Raw genomic sequence first — 18,892 nt, 5'->3', positions numbered from 1 at the left:
GCTGGATTTGGGGCTGGGATTTAGGATTGAAGCTGGATTTAGGGGCTGGGATTTTGGATTTGGGGCTGGATTTGGGGCTGGGATTTGGGATCGGGGCCGGGGATTTAGGATTTACGCTGGATTTGGGCTAGGATTTAGGATTTACGCTGGATTTGGGGCTGGATTTAGGATCGGGGCTGGGATTTAGGTTTTACGCTGGATTTGGGGCTGGGATTTAGGATTGGGGCTGGGGTTTAGGATTGAAGCTGGATTTGGGGCTGGATTTGGGGCTGGATTTGGGATCGGGGCTGGGATTTAGGATTGAAGCTGGATTTGGGGCTGGGATTTAGGATTGAAGCTGGATTTGGGGCTGGACTTTGGGATCGGGGCCAGGATTTAGGATTTACGCTGGATTTGGGGCTAGGATTTAGGATCGGGGCTGGGATTTAGGATTGAAGCTGGATTTGGGGCTGGATTTGGGGCTGGATTTGGGGGCTGGGATTTAGGATCGGGGCTGGGGATTTAGGATTTACGCTGGATTTGGGGCTGGATTTGGGGCTGGGATTTTGGATCGGGGCCGGGGATTTAGGATTTACGCTGGATTTGGGGCTGGAATTTAGGATTTACACTGGATTTGGGGCTGGATTTAGGATCGGGGCCGGGGATTTAGGATTTACGCTGGATTTGGGGCTGGGATTTAGGATTGGGGCTGGGATTTAGGATTTACGCTGAATTTGGGGCTGGGATTTAGGATTTACGCTGGATTTAGGGCTGGATTTGGGATCGGGGCCAGGATTTAGGATTTACGCTGGATTTGGGGCTGGGATTTAGGATTTACACTGGATTTAGGGCTGGATTTGGGATCGGGGGCCAGGATTTAGGATTTACGCTGGATTTGGGGCTAGGATTTAGGATCGGGGCTGGGATTTAGGATTTACGCTGGATTTGGGGCTGGGATTTAGGATTTACGCTGGATTTGGGGCTGGAATTTAGGATTTACACTGGATTTGGGGCTGGATTTAGGATCGGGGCCGGGATTTAGGATTTACGCTGGAATTTGGGGCTGGGATTTAGGATTGAAGCTGGATGTGGTGCTGGATTTAGGGCTGGATTTGGGATCGGGGCCGGGATTTAGGATTTACACTGGATTTGGGGCTGGGATTTAGGATCGGGGCTGGGATTTAGGATTTACGCTGGATTTGGGGCTGGATTTGGGGCTGGAATTTAGGATTTACGCTGGATTTGGGGCTGGGATTTAGGATCGGGGCTGGGATTTAGGATTTACGCTGGATTTGGGTCTGGGATTTAGGATCGGGGCTGGGATTTAGGATTTACGCTGCATTTCAGAAAAGGGAACCTTTCCCTTTCCCCTGACGGATTCTCCTTTTCCCCAGGTTATGGCACCTGGAGCTCCGGGGCCGCCGGCGCCCAGGGTGAGCTCCTCCCTCCTTTTCCTCCTCTTCTCCTTTTTCCCCCCCAATTTCCCCCAAATTTCCCCCTAATTTCTCCCATTTTCCCCAATTTCCCCCAATTTCCCCCCTCGTTTCTCTCTTTACCCCCATTTTTCTCCCATTTTATTCCTTTTTTTCTCCCATTTCCCCCAAATTTCCCCCAATTTCCCCCAATTTCCCCCTTGTTTCTCTCCTTCACCCCATTTTTCTCCCATTTTATTTCTTTTTTCTCCTCTTTTCACCCCCATTTTCCCAATTTTTCTCTCATTTCCCCCATTTTTCTCTCATTTTCCCCATTTTTCTCCCATTTCCCCAATTTTTCTCCCATTTTCCCCAATTTCCCCAAATTTCCCCTTGTTTCTCTCCTTCCCCCCATTTTTCTCCCATTTTATTCCTTTTTTCTCCTCTTTTCACCCCCATTTTCCCAATTTTTCTCTCATTTTCCCCATTTTTCTCCCATTTCCCCAATTTTTCTCCCATTTTCCCCAATTTCCCCAAATTTCCCCTTGTTTCTCTCCTTCCCCCCATTTTTCTCCCATTTTTATTTCCTTTTTTCCTCCTCTTTTCACCCCCCCTTTTTCCCAATTTTTCTCTCATTTCCCCCAATTTTTCTGTCATTTCCCCCAATTCCCCCCCATTTTTCTCCAATTTCCTTCCATTTTCCCTTTTTTCTCATTTTTTCACCCAATTTTCCCCATTTTTCTCTCATTTCCCCATTTTTCTCCCATTTCCTCCCATTTTTCCCTTTCTTCTCCTCTTTTCACTCCCATTTTTCCCCATATCTCCCATTTTCCCCAATTTCCCCCAATTTCCCCCTTGTTTCTCTCCTTCTCTCCATTTTCTCCCATTTTATTCCTTTTTTCTCCTATTTTCACCCCCATTTTCCCCCATTTTTCTCTCATTTTCCCCATTTTCTCCCAATTTCCCCCATTTTTCTCCCTTTTCTCCCCATTTTTCTCCCATTTTCCCCCCCCCTTATCCCATTTTTCTCCCATTTTTCTCCCATTTCCCCCCTTATCCCATTTTTATCCAATCTTTCTCCCATTTTTCTCCCATTTTTCTCCCTTTTCTCCCATTTTTCTCCCATTTCCCCCCCTTTTATCCCATTTCCCCCCCATTTTCCCCCCCTTTTCTCCCATTTTTCTCCCATTTCCCCCCTCTTATCCCATTTTTCCTCCCCATTTTTCTCCATTTTTCTCCAATTTTCTCCCTTTTCCCCCATTTTCCTCCCATTTTCCCCCCTTTTATCCCATTTTCCCCCCCATTTTCTCCCAATTTCTCCCATTTTCCCCCCATTTTCCCCTTTTATCCCATTTTTCTTCCATTTCCCCCCCTTTTATCCCATTTTTCTCCCATTTCCCCCCCTTTTCTCCCATTTTTCTCCCATTTCCCCCCCTCTTATCCCATTTTTATCCCATTTTTCTCCCATTTTTCTCCCATTTTCCCCCCTCTTATCCCATTTTCCCCCCTTTTCTCCAATTTTTCTCCCATTTTCCCCCCTCTTATCCCATTTTTCTCCCAATTCTCCCCATTTTCCCCCCTTTTCTCCCATTTTCCTCCCGTTTCCCCCCCATTTTCTCCCCATTTTTTCCACAAAACCCTCACAATTCCACCCCAATCCCAAACCCTTGACGATTTATCCCCCCATCCCCGCTTTGCCCCGAAACCCCAAACGTCTCGGCCCCAATCCCCGCGGTTTTCCATGCGAAATTCCTGATTTTTCCCCTTTTTTCCAGCTCCCTACGGCACCAACGCGAGCAGCAGCTGGCAAGGTGGGTGACAGGGGCCGGCATCCGTGGCAACCTGGCAATTCCCACCTCAACTTTTCCCATTTTCCCTCTTTCCCCCCCATTTTTCCCAATTTTTCCCCTTTTTCCCTGTTTTTTTCCAACTTATTCCCTCCATTTCCCCACCATTTTCCCAATTTTCCCCTTTCTTTTCCCATTTTTCCAACTTTTCCCCTCCTTTTCCTCCATTTCCCCCCCATTTTCCCCAAATTTTCCCCTTTCTTTTCCCATTTTTTCCCACTTTTCCCCTCATTTTCCCCCATTTCCCCACCATTTTTCCCAATTTTCCCATTCTTTTCCCATTTTTCCAACTTATTTCCTCATTTCCACCATTTTCCCCAAATTTTTCCTTTCTTTTCCCATTTTTTCCAACTTTTCCCCTCCTTTTCCCCAATTTTCCCCCAATTTTTCCCCTTTCTTTTCCCATTTTGCAACTTTTCCCCTCCTTTTCCCCCTCATTTCCCCGATTTTCCCCTCCCTTTTTCACTTTCTTTTCCCAATTTTCCCCAATTTTCCCCAATTTTCCCTCTCCTTTTCCCAATTTTCCCCAATTTCCCCTCTCTTTTCCCAATTTTTCCCAATTTTTCCCAATTTTTCCCAATTTTTCCCCACTTTTTCCCCAATTTTTCCCAATTTTTTCCCAATTTTCCCCAATTTTTCCCAATTTCCCCTTTCTTTTCCCAATTTTCCCCAATTTCCCCTCTCCTTTCCCAATTTCCCTTCTCTTTTCCCAATTTTCCCAATTTTCCCCAATTTCCCCTCTCCTTTCCCATTTTTTCCCAATTTTTTCCCAATTTTTCCCTCTCCTTCCCAATTTTTCCCAATTTCCCCTCTCTTTCCCAAATTTTCACAATTTTTCCCAATTTTCCCCCTCTCCCTTCCCAATTTTTCCCAATTTTCCCCCAATTTTCCCTCTCTTTCCCCAATTTTCCCCAATTTCCCCTCTCTTTTCCCAATTTTTCCCAATTTTCCCCAATTTCCCCTCTCCTTTCCCATTTTTTCCCAATTTTTTCCCAATTTTTCCCTCTCCTTTCCCAATTTTTCCCAATTTCCCCTCTCTTTCCCAAATTTTCACAATTTTTCCCAATTTTCCCCTCTCCCTTCCCAATTTTTCCCAATTTTCCCCAATTTTCCCTCTCTTTCCCCCAATTTTCCCCAATTTCCCCTCTCTTTTCCCAATTTTTCCCAATTTTTCCCAATTTCCCCCTCTCCTTTCCCAATTTTTCCCCAATTTTTCCCAATTTTTCCCAATTTTCCCCAATTTCCCCCTCTCCTTTCCCAATTTTTTCCCAATTTTCCCAAATTTTCCCAATTTTCCCCAATTTTTCCCTCTCCTTTCCCAATTTTTCCCAATTTCCCCCTCTCTTTCCCAAATTTTCACAATTTTCCCCCAATTTCCCCTCTCCTTTCCCAATTTTTTCCCAATTTTCCCCCAATTTTCCCAATTTTTCCCAATTTTCACAATTTCCTCTCTCCTTTCCCAATTTTCCCCAATTTTTTCCCAATTTTTCCCAATTTTTCCCCAATTTTTCCCCAATTTTTTCCCCAATTTTTTCCCAATTTTTCCCAATTTTCCCAATTTTTTCCCAATTTTTTCCCAATTTTCCCTCTCTTTTCCTTCCTTTTTTCCCTTCCCCTCCCCCTTTTTCCCCTCCCTTTTTCCTTGCAATTTTCCCAGGGCTTTTCCTGCTGGGCTCCCCCCCGCTGTAATTCTTTAATTCCCCACTTAATGAGCCCCTAATTAACTAATGAGTTAATTAATTAACCCTTTCCCGCCCAGGCTGTGAGGGTTACGAGTTCCAAACCCCCAAAATTCCCTGGGGATTCTTTTTCCTTGCAATTTCCCCGGGGTTGTTTTTCCTGCTGGGCTCCCCCTGCTGTAACTCTTTAATTATTCCCTTAATGAGCCCGTAGCTAATTAATTAACTAATGAGTTAATGAGCTCATTAACCCTTTCTCACCCAGGCTGCAAGGGTTACGAGTTCCACACCCCAAAATTCCCTGGGGATTCTTTTTCCTTGCAATTTTTCCCGGGGGATTTTTCCTGCTGGGCTCCCCCCGCTGTAACTCTTTAATTATTCTCTTAATGAGCTCCTAATTAATTAATTAGTTAATTAATTAACCCTTTCCTGCCCAGGCTGCGAGGGTTACGAGTTCCAAACCCCCAAAATTCCCTGGGGATTCTTTTTCCTTGCAATGTTCCCGGGGTTGTTTTTCTTGCTGGGCTCCCCCCGCTGTAACTCTTTAATTATTCCCTTAATGAGCCCCTAATTAATTAATTAGTTAATTAATTAACCCTTTCCTCCCCAAGCTACGAGGGTTACGAGTTCCACACCCCAAAATTCCCTGGGGATTCTTTTTCCTTGCAATTTTCCCGGGGGATTTTTCCTGTTGAGCTCCCCCCTTGTAACTCTGTAATTATTTCCCTTAACGAGCCTTTCCCTTTCCCTTTCCCGTAACTAATTAACTAATGAGTTAATGAGCTCATTAACCCTTTCCGGCCCAGGCTGTGAGGGTTACGAGTTCCACACCCCCAAAAATTCCCTTGGGATTCTTTTTCCTTGCAATTTTCCTGGGGTTGTTTCTCCTGCTGGGCTCCCCCCGCTGTAACTCTCTAATTACCCCCTTAATGAACCTGTAACTAATTAACTAATGAGTTAATGAGCTCATTAACCCTTTCCTCCCCAGGCTGTGAGGGTTACGAGTTCCACACCCCCAAAAATTCCCTGGGGATTCTTTTTCCTTGCAATTTCCCCGGGGTTGTTTTTCCTGCTGGGCTCCCCCCTGCTGTAACTCTCTAATTACCCCCTTAATGAACCTGTAACTAATTAACTAATGAGTTAATGAGCTCATTAACCCTTTCCTGCCCAGGCTGCGAGGGTTACGAGTTCCACACCCCCAAAATTCCCTGGGGATTCTTTTTCCTTGCAATTTTCCTGGGGTTGTTTCTCCTGCTGGGCTCCCCCCGCTGTAACTCTCTAATTACACCCTTAATGAGCCCCTAACTAATTAACTAATGAGTTAATGAGCTCATTAACCCTTTCTCGCCCAGGCTATGAGGGTTACCAGTTCCACACCCCCAAAATTCCCTGGGGATTCTTTTTCCTTGCAATTTCCCCGGGGTTGTTTTTCCTGCTGGGCTCCCCCCGCTGTAACTCTGTAATTACCCCCTTAATGAGCCCGTAACTAATTAACTAATGAGTTAATGAGCTCATTAACCCTTTCCCGCCCAGGCTGCGAGGGTTACGAGTTCCAACACCCCCAAAATTCCCTGGGGATTCTTTTTCCTTGCAATTTCCCCGGGGTTGTTTTTCCTGCTGGGCTCCCCCCACTGTAACTCTTTAATTATTCCCCTTAATGAGCCCCTAATTAATTAATGAGTTAAATAATTAACTAATTAATTCCCAGGCTGTGAGGGTTACGAGTTCCACACCCCCAAAATTCCCTGGGGATTCTTTTTCCTTGCAATTTTCCCGGGGTTGTTTTTCCTGCTGGGCTCCCCCCGCTGTAACTCTCTAATTACTCCCTTAATGAGCTTGAAGCTAATTAATTAACTAATGAGTTAATGAGCTCATTAACCCTTTCCCGCCCAGGCTGCGAGGGTTACGAGTTCCACACCCCCAAAAATTCCCTTGGGATTCTTTTTCCTTGCAATTTTCCCGGGGGATTTTTCCTGTTGAGCTCCCCCCTTGTAACTCTTTAATTATTCCCTTAATGAGCCCCTAATTAATTAACTAATGAGTTAATGAGCTCATTAACCATTTCCTGCCCAGGCTGCGAGGGTTACGAGTTCCACACCCCCAAAAATTCCCTGGGGATTCTTTTTTCCTTGCAATTTTCCCGGGGTTGTTTTTCCTGTTGAGCTCCCCCCTTGTAACTCTGTAATTATTCCCCTAATGAGCCCCTAATTAATTAACTAATGAGCTCATTAACCCTTTCCCCGCCCAGGCTGCGAGGGTTACGAGTTCCACACCCCCAAAATTCCCTGGGGATTCTTTTTCCTTGCAATTTCCCCGGGGGTTGTTTTTCCTGCTGGGCTCCCCCCCACTGTAACTCTTTAATTATTCCCTTAATGAGCCTCTAATTAATTAACTAATGAGTTAATGAGCTCATTAACCCTTTCCCGCCCAGGCTGCGAGGGTTACGAGTTCCACACCCCAAAATTCCCTGGGGATTCTTTTTCCTTGCAATTTCCCCGGGGTTGTTTTTCCTGCTGGGCTCCCCCCGCTGTAACTCTTTAATTATTCTCTTAATGAGCTCCTAATAAATTAATGAGTTAAATAATTAACTAATTGATTCCCAGGCTGCGAGGGTTACGAGTTCCAAACCCCCCAAAAATTCCCTGGGGATTCTTTTTCCTTGCAATTTTCCCGGGGTTGTTTTTCCTGCTGGGCTCCCCCCTTGTAACTCTCTAATTACCCCCTTAATGAACCTGTAACTAATTAACTAATGAGTTAATGAGCTCATTAACCATTTCCTCCCCAGGCTGCGAGGGTTACGAGTTCCACACCCCCAAAATTCCCTGGGGATTCTTTTTCCTTGCAATTTTCCCGGGGTTGTTTTTCCTCCTGGGCTCCCCCCCGCTGTAACTCTTTAATTATTCCCTTAATGAGCCTCTAATTAATTAACTAATGAGTTAATGAGCTCATTAACCCTTTCCTGCCCAGGCTACGAGGGTTACGAGTTCCACACCCCCCAAAAATTCCCTGGGGATTCTTTTTCCTTGCAATTTTTCCCGGGGGATTTTTCCTGTTAAGCTCCCCCAGCTGTAACTCTTTAATTATTCCCTTCAACGAGCCCGTAACTAATTAACTAATGAGTTAAATAATTAACTAATTGATCCCCAGGCTGTGAGGGTTACGAGTTTCACACCCCCAAAAATTCCCTTGGGATTCTTTTTCCTTGCAATTTTCCCGGGGATTTTTCCTGCTGGGGCTCCCCCCTTGTAACTCTTTAATTATTCCCCTTAATGAGCTCCTAATTAACTAATGCGTTAATTAATTAACCCTTTCCTCCCGGCAGGCTACGAGGGTTACGAGTTCTTCCCGGCGCAGAGCTCGGCCCCCCGCCGGCGCCTCCTTCGGCTACGGGGGAGGGGCGGCCGCCGGCGCCGCCTGGGATCCCCCCAAGGCGGCCGAGCTGGGGCCCGCGCCCGGCCAGGGCCCCGCCTTCGGGTCGGGATCCGCCGGATCCCCCGCCTTCGGATCGGGATCCGCCGGAGCCGCCTTCGGATCGGGATCCGCCGGAGCCCGCCTTCGGATCGGGATCCGCCGGAGCCGCCTTCGGATCGGGATCCGCCGGAGCTGCCTTTGGATCGGGATCCGCCGGAGCCGCCTTCGGATCGGGATCCGCCGGATCCGCCTTCGGATCGGGATCCGCTGGAGCCGCCTTTGGATCGGGATCCGCCGGAGCCGCCTTCGCCTCGGGATCCGGACCCGCCTTCGCCTCGGGATCTGCCGGAGCCGCCTTTGGATCGGGATCCGGATCCACGTTTGGATCGGGATCCGCCGCATCCACGTTTGGGTCGGGATCCGGATCCACCTTCGGGTCGGGATCTGGATCCGCCTTCGGGTCGGGATCCGGATCCGCCTACGGTTCGGGATCTGCGTCCACCTTCGGGTCGGGATCCGCCGGATCCACCTTCGGCTCGGGATCTGGATCCACATTCGGCTCGGGATCTGCGGGATCCACCTTCAGCTCGGGATCTGGATCCACCTTCGCCTCGGGATCCGGGACCTCCTTCGCCTCGGGATCCGCCGGATCCGCCTTCGTCCCCAGGAGCGCCTTCGGCTCGGGATCCGCCTTCGGCCGGGGATCCTCGGGCTCCTCCCCCGGCCCCGGGATCCTCGGGATCCGCCGAGATCCCCGGCGACTCCATCATCGCCAAGATCAACCAGCGCCTGGACCTGCTGGCCAAGGAGGGCGGCGCCGAGCCGCAGCCCAGGTGGGCTCGGGATCCCGGGGATCCGCTCCGGGGATCCGCTCCGGGGATCCGCCTCCGGGGATCCGCTCCGGGGCCGCGCTCCGGGGATCCGCTCCGGGGATCCGCTCCCCGGGGATCCGCTCCCCGGGGATCCGCTCCGGGGATCCGCTTCGGGGATCCGCTCCGGGGATCCACTCCGGGGCCGCGCTCCGGGGATCCGCTCCGGGGATCCGCTCCAGGGATCCGCTCCGGGGATCCGCTCCGGGGATCCGCTCCCCGGGGATCCGCTCCAGGGATCCACTCCGGGGCCGCGCTCCGGGGATCCGCTCCGGGGATCCGCTCCAGGGATCCGCTCCGGGGATCCGCTCCGGGGCCGCGCTCCGGGGATCCGCTCCGGGGATCCGCTCCCCGGGGATCCGCTCCCCGGGGATCCGCTCCGGGGATCCGCTCCGGGGATCCGCTCCGGGGATCCGCTCCCTGGGGATCCGCTCCGGGGATCTGCTCCGGGGATCCACTCCGGGGATCCGCTCCGGGGATCCGCTCCCCGGGGATCCGCTCCGGGGATCCGCTCCGGGGGATCCGCTCCGGGGCCGTGCGTCGGCGTTGCCGGAGGCTTCCGCCCCAAAATTCCGGAGATTTCCCAGGGTTACCGGGGCTGGAAGCTCCGGTTCTGGGGATTTTCCTGAAGAATTCCCGGGGTTTTGGGGAAATTTTGGGGGATTTGGGGGATTTTTGGGGAATTTTTGGGGAATTTTAGGGAATTTTGGGAATTTTTAGGGAATTTTAAGGAATTTTTTAGGAATTTTTGGGGATTTTTTGGGAATTTTGTGGGAATTTCGGGAATTTTTTAGGAATTTTGGGGAATTTTTAGGGAATTTTAGGGAATTTTAGGGAATTTTGGGGAATTTTTTGAGAATTTTTTCGGGAATTTTAGGGAATTTTTGGGAATTTTTGGGAATTTTGGGGAATTTTTAGAGAATTTTTGGGAATTTTGGGAATTTTTAGGGGCAATTTTGGGGATTTTTGGGGAATTTTTGGGAATTTTTGGAATTTTTCTGGGAATTTTGGGGAATTTATTGGGAATTTTGGGGAATTTTGGGAATTTTCTGGGAAGTTTTGGGAATTTTGGGGAATTTTGGGAATTTTGGGAATGGCACAGGGAGGTTTAATGTCAAATTTGGGTTTTTCTGAGAGAATTCCCACGTTTTTAGGGAATTTTTGGGGAATTTTGGGAATTTTTGGGAATTTTGGGACTGGAGAGGGTTTAAAAATGGCCAGGAGCAGCTCTGGAGGTGGGCAGGGGATCCCGGAGGATCCCAAAGGATCCCAAAAGATCCCAAAATCCCTCCTTTTCCTGGAAATTCCCATTTTCCCCGGATAAAAACGGATCCCAGCCCCAATCCTGATTTTATTCCCATTTTTCTGTTCCCCATTCCCATTCCCAATCCCCGATTTTATTCCTGGTTTTTCTGCCCCTCATTCCCACCCCCCATCCCCGATTTTTCTCCCGGTTTTCCAGGTCTCCATTCCCATCCCTAATCCCGATTTCATTCCCATTTTTTCCCCCTCATTCCCATCCCTAATCCTGATTTTTAACCCCCCCATTCCCATCCCCAATCCCGATTTTTCTCCCATTTTTCCAGGTCTCCCTTCCCATCCTATATCCCGAATTTATTCCCATTTTCTCCCCCTCCTTCCCATCCCCAATCCCGATTTCATTCCCATTTTCTGCCCCTCATTCCCATCCCCAATCCCGATTTTTCTCCCGAATTTCCAGGTCTCCATTCCCATCCCTAATCCCAATTTCATTCCCATTTTCTCCCCCCTCATTCCCATCCCTAATTCCGATTTTATTCCCATTTCTGCCCCTCCTTCCCAATTTTCTGCCCCTCATTCCCATCCCCCAATCCCGATTTTTCTCCTGTTTTTCCACGTTTCCATTCCCATCCCTAATCCCGATTTCATTCCCATTTTCTCCCCCTCATTCCCATCCCTAATTCCGATTTTATTCCCATTTTCTGCCCCTCCTTCCCAATTTTCTGCCCCTCCATTCCCATCCCCCAATCCCGATTTTTCTCCCCCTCCTTCCCTCCCCATCCCGATTTTTAACCCCTCCATTCCCATCCCTCACCCCCGATTTCATTCCCATTTTCTCCCCCTCATTCCCATCCCTAATCCCGATTTTTAACCCCTCCATTCCCATCCCTAATCCTGATTTCATTCCCATTTTTCCCCCCCTCCTTTCCATCCCTAATCCCAATTCCCAATTTCTCCCCCATTCCCACCCCAATCCCGATTCCATTCCCATTTTCTCCCCTCATTCCCATCCCCAATCCCGAATTTATTCCCATTTTCTCCCCCTCATTCCCATCCCTAATCCCGATTTTATTCCCATTTTTCTCCCCCTCATTCCCATCCCCAATCCCGATTTTTCTCCCGTTTTTCCAGGTTTCCATTCCCATCCCTCATCCCGATTTTATTCCCATTTTCTGCCCCTCATTCCCATCCCCAATCCGGATTTTTCTCCCGAATTTCCAGGTCTCCATTCCCATCCCCAATCCGATTTTTCTCCCCGTTTTTCCCAGGTCCTCCATTCCCATCCCTAATTCCGATTTTATTCCCATTTTCTGCCCCTCCTTCCCAATTTTCTGCCCCTCCATTCCCATCCCCAATCCCGATTTTTCTCCCCCCTCATTCCCATCCCTAATCCCGATTTTTAACCCCCCCCATTCCCATCCCCAATCCCGATTTCATTCCCATTTTTCTCCCCCTCCTTCCCTCCCCATCCCGATTTTCTTCCCCTCATTCCCCATCCCCCCATCCCGATTTTTCTCCCGTTTTTCCAGGTCTCCATTCCCATCCCCAATCCCGATTTCATTCCCATTTTCTCCCCCCTCCTTTCCATCCCCAATCCCGATTTTTAACCTCTCCATTCCCATCCCCATCCCGATTTCATTCCCATTTTCTGCCCCTCCATTCCCATCCCCAATCCTGATTTTTCTCCCGATTTTCCAGGTCTCCATTCCCATCCCCAATCCCGATTTTTCTCCCCCTCCTTCCTTCCCCAATCCCGATTTTTCTCCCATTTTTCCAGGTCTCCCTTCCCATCCTATATCCCGAATTTATTCCCATTTTCTCCCCCTCCTTCCCATCCCCAATCCCGATTTCATTCCCATTTTCTGCCCCTCATTCCCATCCCTAATCCCGATTTTTAACCCCCTCCATTCCCATCCCCATCCCGATTTCATTCCCATTTTCTGCCCCTCATTCCCATCCCTAATCCCGATTTTTCTCCCGATTTTCCAGGTCTCCATTCCCATCCCCAATCCCGATTTCATTCCCATTTTCTGCCCCCTCATTCCCATCCCCAATCCCGATTTTTCCTCCCGATTTTCCAGGTCTCCATTCCCATCCCCAATCCCGATTTCATTCCCATTTTTTCCCCCCCATTCCCATCCCAATCCCGATTATTCTCCTCCTCTTCCCTCCCCCATCCCGATTTTTAACCCCCCATTCCCATCCCTCACCCCGATTTCATTCCCATTTTTTCCCCCCTCATTCCCGTCCCCAATCCCGATTTTTCTCCTGGTTTTCTCCCCCTCATTCCCATCCTCAATCCCGATTTTTCTCCCATTTTCTGCCCCTCATTCCCATCCCCCATCCCGATTTTTCTCCTGATTTTTCCAGGTCTCCCTTCCCATCCCTAATCCCGAATTTATTCCCATTTTCTCCTCCCTCATTCCCATCCCCCAATCCCGATTTCATTCCCATTTTTCTCCCCCTCATTCCCATCCCTAATCCTGATTTTTAACCCCTCCATTCCCATCCCCCAATCCCGATTTTTCTCCCGTTTTTCCAGGTCTCCATTCCCATCCCCAATCCTGATTTTTCTCCTGGTTTTCTCCCCCTCATTCCCATCCCCAATCCCGATTTCATTCCCATTTTTCCCCCCTCCTTTCCATCCCTAATCCCGATTTTTCTTTCTCCGCCTCATTCCCATCCCTAATCCCGATTTCATTCCCATTTTCTCCCCCATTCCCATCCCCAATCCCGATTTCATTCCCATTTTCTCCCCCATTCCCATCCCTAATCCCAAATTTATTCCCATTTTTCTCCCCCTCATTCCCATTCCCAATCCCGAATTTATTCCCATTTTCTCCCCCTCATTCCCATCCCTAATCCCGATTTTTCTCCCGTTTTTCCAGGTCTCCATTCCCATCCCTAATCCCGATTTCATTCCCATTTTTTCCCCCTCATTCCCATCTCTAATCCCAATTTTTTTTCTCTCCCATTTTTTCCCCCCTCATTCCCATCCCTAATCCTGATTTTTTTTTCTCCATTTTTCTTCCCCTCATTCCCATCCCCCATCCCGATTTTTCTCCTGGTTTTCTCCCCCATTCCCATCCCCAATCCCGATTTCGTTCCCATTTTTCTCCCCCTCATTCCCATCCCCAATCCCCGATTTTTCTCCCGAATTTCCAGTTCTCCATTCCCATCCCCAATCCCGATTTCATTCCCATTTTCTCCCCCTCATTCCCATCCCCAATCCCGATTTTAACCCCCTCCTTCCTTCCCCATTCCCGATTTTTTCTCCCGGTTTTCCAGGTCTCCCTTCCCATCCTTTATCCCGAATTTATTCCCATTTTCTCCCCCTCATTCCCATCCCTAATCCCGATTTCGTTCCCATTTTCTCCCCCTCATTCCCATCCCCAATCCCGATTTTTTCTCCCGTTTTTCCAGGTCTCCATTCCCATCCCTAATCCCGATTTCATTCCCATTTTTTCCCCCCCATTCCCATCCCCCAATCCCGATTATTCTCCTCCTCTTCCCTCCCCCATCCCGATTTTTAACCCCCCATTCCCATCCCTCACCCCGATTTCATTCCCATTTTTTCCCCCTCATTCCCGTCCCCAATCCCGATTTTTCTCCTGGTTTTCTCCCCCTCATTCCCATCCTCAATCCCGATTTTTCTCCCATTTTCTGCCCCTCATTCCCATCCCCAATCCCGATTTTTCTCCCGATTTTCCAGGTCTCCATTCCCATCCCTAATCCCGAATTTATTCCCATTTTCTCCCCCCTCATTCCCATCCCTAATCCCGATTTTTAACCCCTCCATTCCCATCCCCAATCCCGATTTTTCTCACCGTTTTTCCAGGTCTCCATTCCCATCCCTAATCCCGATTTCATTCCCATTTTTTCCCCCTCATTCCCATCCATAATCCCGATTTCATTCCCATTTTTTCCCCCCTCATTCCCATCCCTAATCCCGATTTCATTCCCATTTTCTGCCCCCTCATTCCCATCCCTAATCCCGATTTTTAACCCCCTCATTCCCATCCCTAATCCCGATTTTTAACCCCCTCATTCCCATCCCCAATCCCGATTTTTAACCCCCTCATTCCCATCCCCAATCCCGATTTTTCTCCCCCTCTTCCCATCCCCAATCCCGATTTTTAACCCCTTCACTCCCATCCCTCACCCCCGATTTTTTTTCTCCCCTTTTTTTTTTTTCCAGCTCTTTCCGCTTCGACTCCTTCTCCTCCTTCTCCTCTCGCCCCGACTCTCGGGATCCCTTCCGCCCGCCCGGGCCCTTCCCCGCTGCCCCGCGCCGCCTCCGCCCGCCCGCGCCGCCGCCGCCGCACCGCGCCGCGGCTGCCGGCCCCGAGCCCGGCGGCTCCCGGAGCCGTTCCCGGCCGGCTCCCGCTGGGCCGAGCCGCGGCGGCCGCCCTCGCTCTTCTCCCGGCCGCCGCTGCCCGAGTATCCCGGCGATTACCCCAGATTACCCCGGCGATTACTCCGATTACCCCCGGCGATTACTCCGATTACCCCGGCGATTATCCCGAATTCGCCGGCGATTTGCCGGGAACGAGCCGCGGCCCCTTCGGCGTGAGGAGGAGGGAGCGCATGGGAGCGGGGGCCCTGGAACGGCCTGCACCCGGTGAGTGCCCGGCGCCGCCGCCGCTTCCCGCCTTGCCCAAAATCTTCCCCGGCGCCCCCACTTTTTCCCCAGGATTTTCCAATTTTCCCCAATTTTCCCCAGGATTTCCGATTTCCCCCCACTTTTTTCCCCAAATTTTCCTTCTTTTCTCCCCCACTTTTCCCCCAAATTTTCCTTCATTCCCCCACTTTTCCCCACTTTTCCCCCAAATTTTCCTTCTTTTCCCCACTTTTTTCCTTCTTTTCCCCCCAGTTTTCCCCAATTTTTTCCTTCTTTTCCCCCCATTTTCTTTCCCCAATTTTTCCCCAATTTTCCCCCACTTTTTCCCCACTTTTTCCTTCCCTTCCCCTCTTTCCCCCACTTTTCCCCAGGATTTTCCAATTTCCCCCACTTTTCCCCAGGATTTTCCAATTTTCCCCACTTTTTCCCCCACCATTTTCCAATTTCCCCCCCCACTTTTTTCCCCAGGATTTTCCAATTTCCCCCAATTTTCCCCCCAAAATTTTCCCCTTCGCCCCCACTTTTTCCCCAGGATTTTCCAATTTTCCCCCAATTTTCCCCAAAATCTTCCCCATCGCCCCCACTTTTTCCCCAGGATTTTCAATTTTTCCCCAATTTTCCCCAGGATTTTCCTATTTCCCCCATTTTCCCCCAAAATCTTCCCCTTCGCCCCCACTTTTCCCCAGGATTTTACAATTTTCCCCAATTTTCCCCAAAATCTTCCCCGTCGCCCACTTTTCCCCCAGGATTTTCCGATTTCCCCCACTTTTTTCCCCCACTTTTTCCTTCTTTTCCCCATTTCCCCCAATTTTTCCCCAATTTTTCCCCACATTTTCCTTCTTTTCCCCACTTTTCCCCCATCTTTCCCCCAATTTTTCCCCCACTTTTTCTTTTTCCCCAACTTTTCCCCAGGATTTTCCAATTTTCCACAATGTTCCCCAAAATTTTCCCCTTCGCCCCCACTTTCCCCCCAGGATTTTCCAATTTTCCTCCACTATTCCCCAGGATTTTCCAATTTTCCTCCACTTTTCCCCCAGGATTTTCCAATTTTCCTCCACTTTTCCCCCAGGATTTTCCAATTTCCCCCCACTTTTTCCCCAAATTTTCCTTCTTTTCCCCATTTTCCCCCAAATTTTCCTTCTTTCCCCCACTTTTCCCCCACTTTTTCCTTCTTTTCCCCCAGTTTTTCCCCAATTTTTCCTTCATTTCCCACTTTTTCCCCACTTTTTCCTTCCCTTCCCATCTTTCCCCCACTTTTCCCCAGGATTTTCCACTTTCCCCCACTTTTCCCCAGGATTTTCCAATTTCCTCCACTTTTTCCCCCACGATTTTCCAATTTTCCCCAATTTTCCCCAAAATTTTCCCCTTCGCCCCCCACTTTCCCCAGGATATTCCAATTTCCCCCCACTTTTTCCCCAGGATTTTCCAATTTCCCCCACTTTTCCCCAGGATTTTCCAATTTCCTCCACTTTCTTCCCCACGATTTTCCAATTTTCCCCAATTTTTCCCCAAAATTTTCCCCTTCGCCCCCACTTTCCCCAGGATTTTCCAATTCCCCCACATTTCCCCCAGTTTTTCCTTTTCTTCCCCCACTTTTCCCCAGGATTTTCCACTTTCCCCTCCCCACTTTTTCCCCAGGATTTTCCACTTTCCCCAACTTTTCCCCCACTTTTTCCTTCTTTTCCCCACTTTTTTCCCCCACTTTTTCCTTCTTTTCCCCCAGTTTTCCCCAATTTTTCCTTCTTTTCCCCAGTTTTCCCCAATTTTTCCCCAATTTTCCCCCACTTTTTCCTTCTTTTCCCCACTTTTTCCCCACTTTTTCTTTTTTCCCCCCACTTTTCCCCAGGATTTCCAATTTCCCCCACTTTTTCCCCACCATTTTCCAATTTTCCCCACTTTTTCCCAGGATTTTCCAATTTTCCCCCAATTTTCCCCAAAATCTTCCCGTCGCCACCACTTTTCCCCAGGATTTTCCACTTTCCTCCACTTTTTTCCCCAAATTTTCCTTCTTTTCCCCATTTTCCCCCCCAAATTTTCCTTCTTTTCCCCATTTTCCCCCACTTTTTCCTTCTTCCCCCACTTTTCCCCCACTTTTTCCTTCTTTTCCCCCAGTTTTCCCCTATTTTTCCTTCTTTCCCCACTTTTTACCCCACTTTTTCCTTCCCTTCCCCTCTTTCCCCCCACTTTTCCAGGATTTTCCAATTTTCCCCCACTTTTTCCCCAGGATTTTCCAATTTCCTCCACTTTTCCCCAGGATTTTCCAATTTTCCCCAATTCTTCCCCAAAATTTTCCCCTTCGCCCCCACTTTCCCCCAGGATTTTCCAATTTCCCCCCACTTTTCCCCAGGATTTTCCGATTTCCCCCACTTTTTCCCCCACTTTTTCCTTCTTTTCCCCAGTTTTTCCTTCTTTCCCCCACTTTTCCCCCAAATTTTCCCTTCATTCCCCCCACTTTTCCCCCAATTTTTCCTTCATTTCCCCCACTTTTTCCCCACTTTTTCCCTTTCCCTTCCCCATCTTTCCCCCACTTTTCCCCAGGATTTTCCAATTTCCCCCACTTTTCCCCGGGATTTTCCATTTTCCCCCACTTTTTTCCCCAGGATTTTCCACTTTCCCCCACTTTTTCCCCAGGATTCTCCAATTTCCCCCACTTTTCCCCCAAATTTTTCCTTCTTTTCCCATTTTTCCCCCACTTTTTTCCTTCCTTCCCCCCACTTTTCCCCCACTTTTTCCTTCTTTTCCCCATTTCCCCCAATTTTTCCCCAATTTTTCCCCACATTTTCCTTCTTTTCCCACTTTTCCCCCATCTTTCCCCCAATTTTTCCCCACTTTTTCTTTTTCCCCCAACTTTTCCCCCGGATTTTCCGATTTCCCCAACTTTTCCCCCAGGATTTTCCAATTTTCCACAATTTTCCCCAAATTTTTCCACTTCGCCCCCACTTTCCCCCAGGATTTTCCAATTTTCCCCCACTTTTCCCCCAGGATTTTCCAATTTCCCCCCCACTTTTCCCCAGGATTTTCCAATTTTCCCTCCACTTTTCCCCAGGATTTCCAATTTTCCTCACTTTTCCCCAGGATTTTCCAATTTCCCCCACTTTTCCCCCAGGATTTTCCAATTTTCCACAATTTTCCCCCAAATTTTCCCCTTCGCCCCCACTTTCCCCAGGATTTTCCAATTTCCCCCACTTTTCCCCCAGGATTTTCCCAATTTTCCACAATTTTCCCCAAATTCTTCCCCGTCGCCCCCCACTTTTCCCAGGATTTTCCACTTTCCTCCACTTTTTCCCCAAATTTTCCTTCTTTCCCCCCATTTTTCCCCCAAATTTTCCTTCTTTCCCCCACTTTTTCTCCCCACTTTTTCCTTCTTTTCCCCCCAGTTTTCCCCAAATTTTCCTTCTTTTCCCCATTTTCCCCAATTTTTCCCAATTTCCCCCACTTTTTCCCCACTTTTTCCTTCCCTTCCCCTCTTTCCCCCACTTTCCCCCAGGATTTTTCCAATTTCCCCACTTTTTCCCCAGGATTTTCCAATTTCCCCCACTTTTTCCCCAGGATTTTCCAATTTTCCCCCAATTTTCCCCAAAATCTTCCCCGTCGCCACCACTTTCTTCCCCCAGGATTTTCCAATTTTCCCCCACTTTTCCCCAAATTTTCCCCTTCGCCCCCACTTTTCCCCCAGGATTTTCGATTTCCCCCACTTTTCCCCAGGATTTTCCAATTTTCCCCAATTTTCCCAAAATCTTGCCCGTCGCCCCCCACTTTTCCCCAGGATTTTCCGATTTCCCCCCACTTTTTCCCCAGGATTTTTTCCTTTTTT

At 49.0% G+C, this 18,892-nt stretch overlaps 1 protein-coding gene across 1 annotated transcript; it reads left to right on the top strand.

The window, feature by feature from the left end:
- Positions 1-1,299: 1,299 nt before the first annotated feature.
- Positions 1,300-15,078, top strand: LOC137465782 (uncharacterized; the record flags this gene model as incomplete). Its single annotated transcript, XM_068177800.1, has 4 exons — positions 1,300-1,412; positions 3,167-3,202; positions 8,240-9,161; positions 14,656-15,078. Coding segments are annotated over exons 1-4 (1,417 nt in total), but the record flags the coding sequence as incomplete, so codon positions are not given.
- Positions 15,079-18,892: the final 3,814 nt, after the last annotated feature.

This window comes from Anomalospiza imberbis, unplaced genomic scaffold (assembly GCF_031753505.1).
Source record: "Anomalospiza imberbis isolate Cuckoo-Finch-1a 21T00152 unplaced genomic scaffold, ASM3175350v1 scaffold_1093, whole genome shotgun sequence".
In the NCBI taxonomy this organism is placed as follows: domain Eukaryota; kingdom Metazoa; phylum Chordata; class Aves; order Passeriformes; family Viduidae; genus Anomalospiza; species Anomalospiza imberbis.
This window is presented reverse-complemented; position numbering and strand designations above follow the sequence as displayed.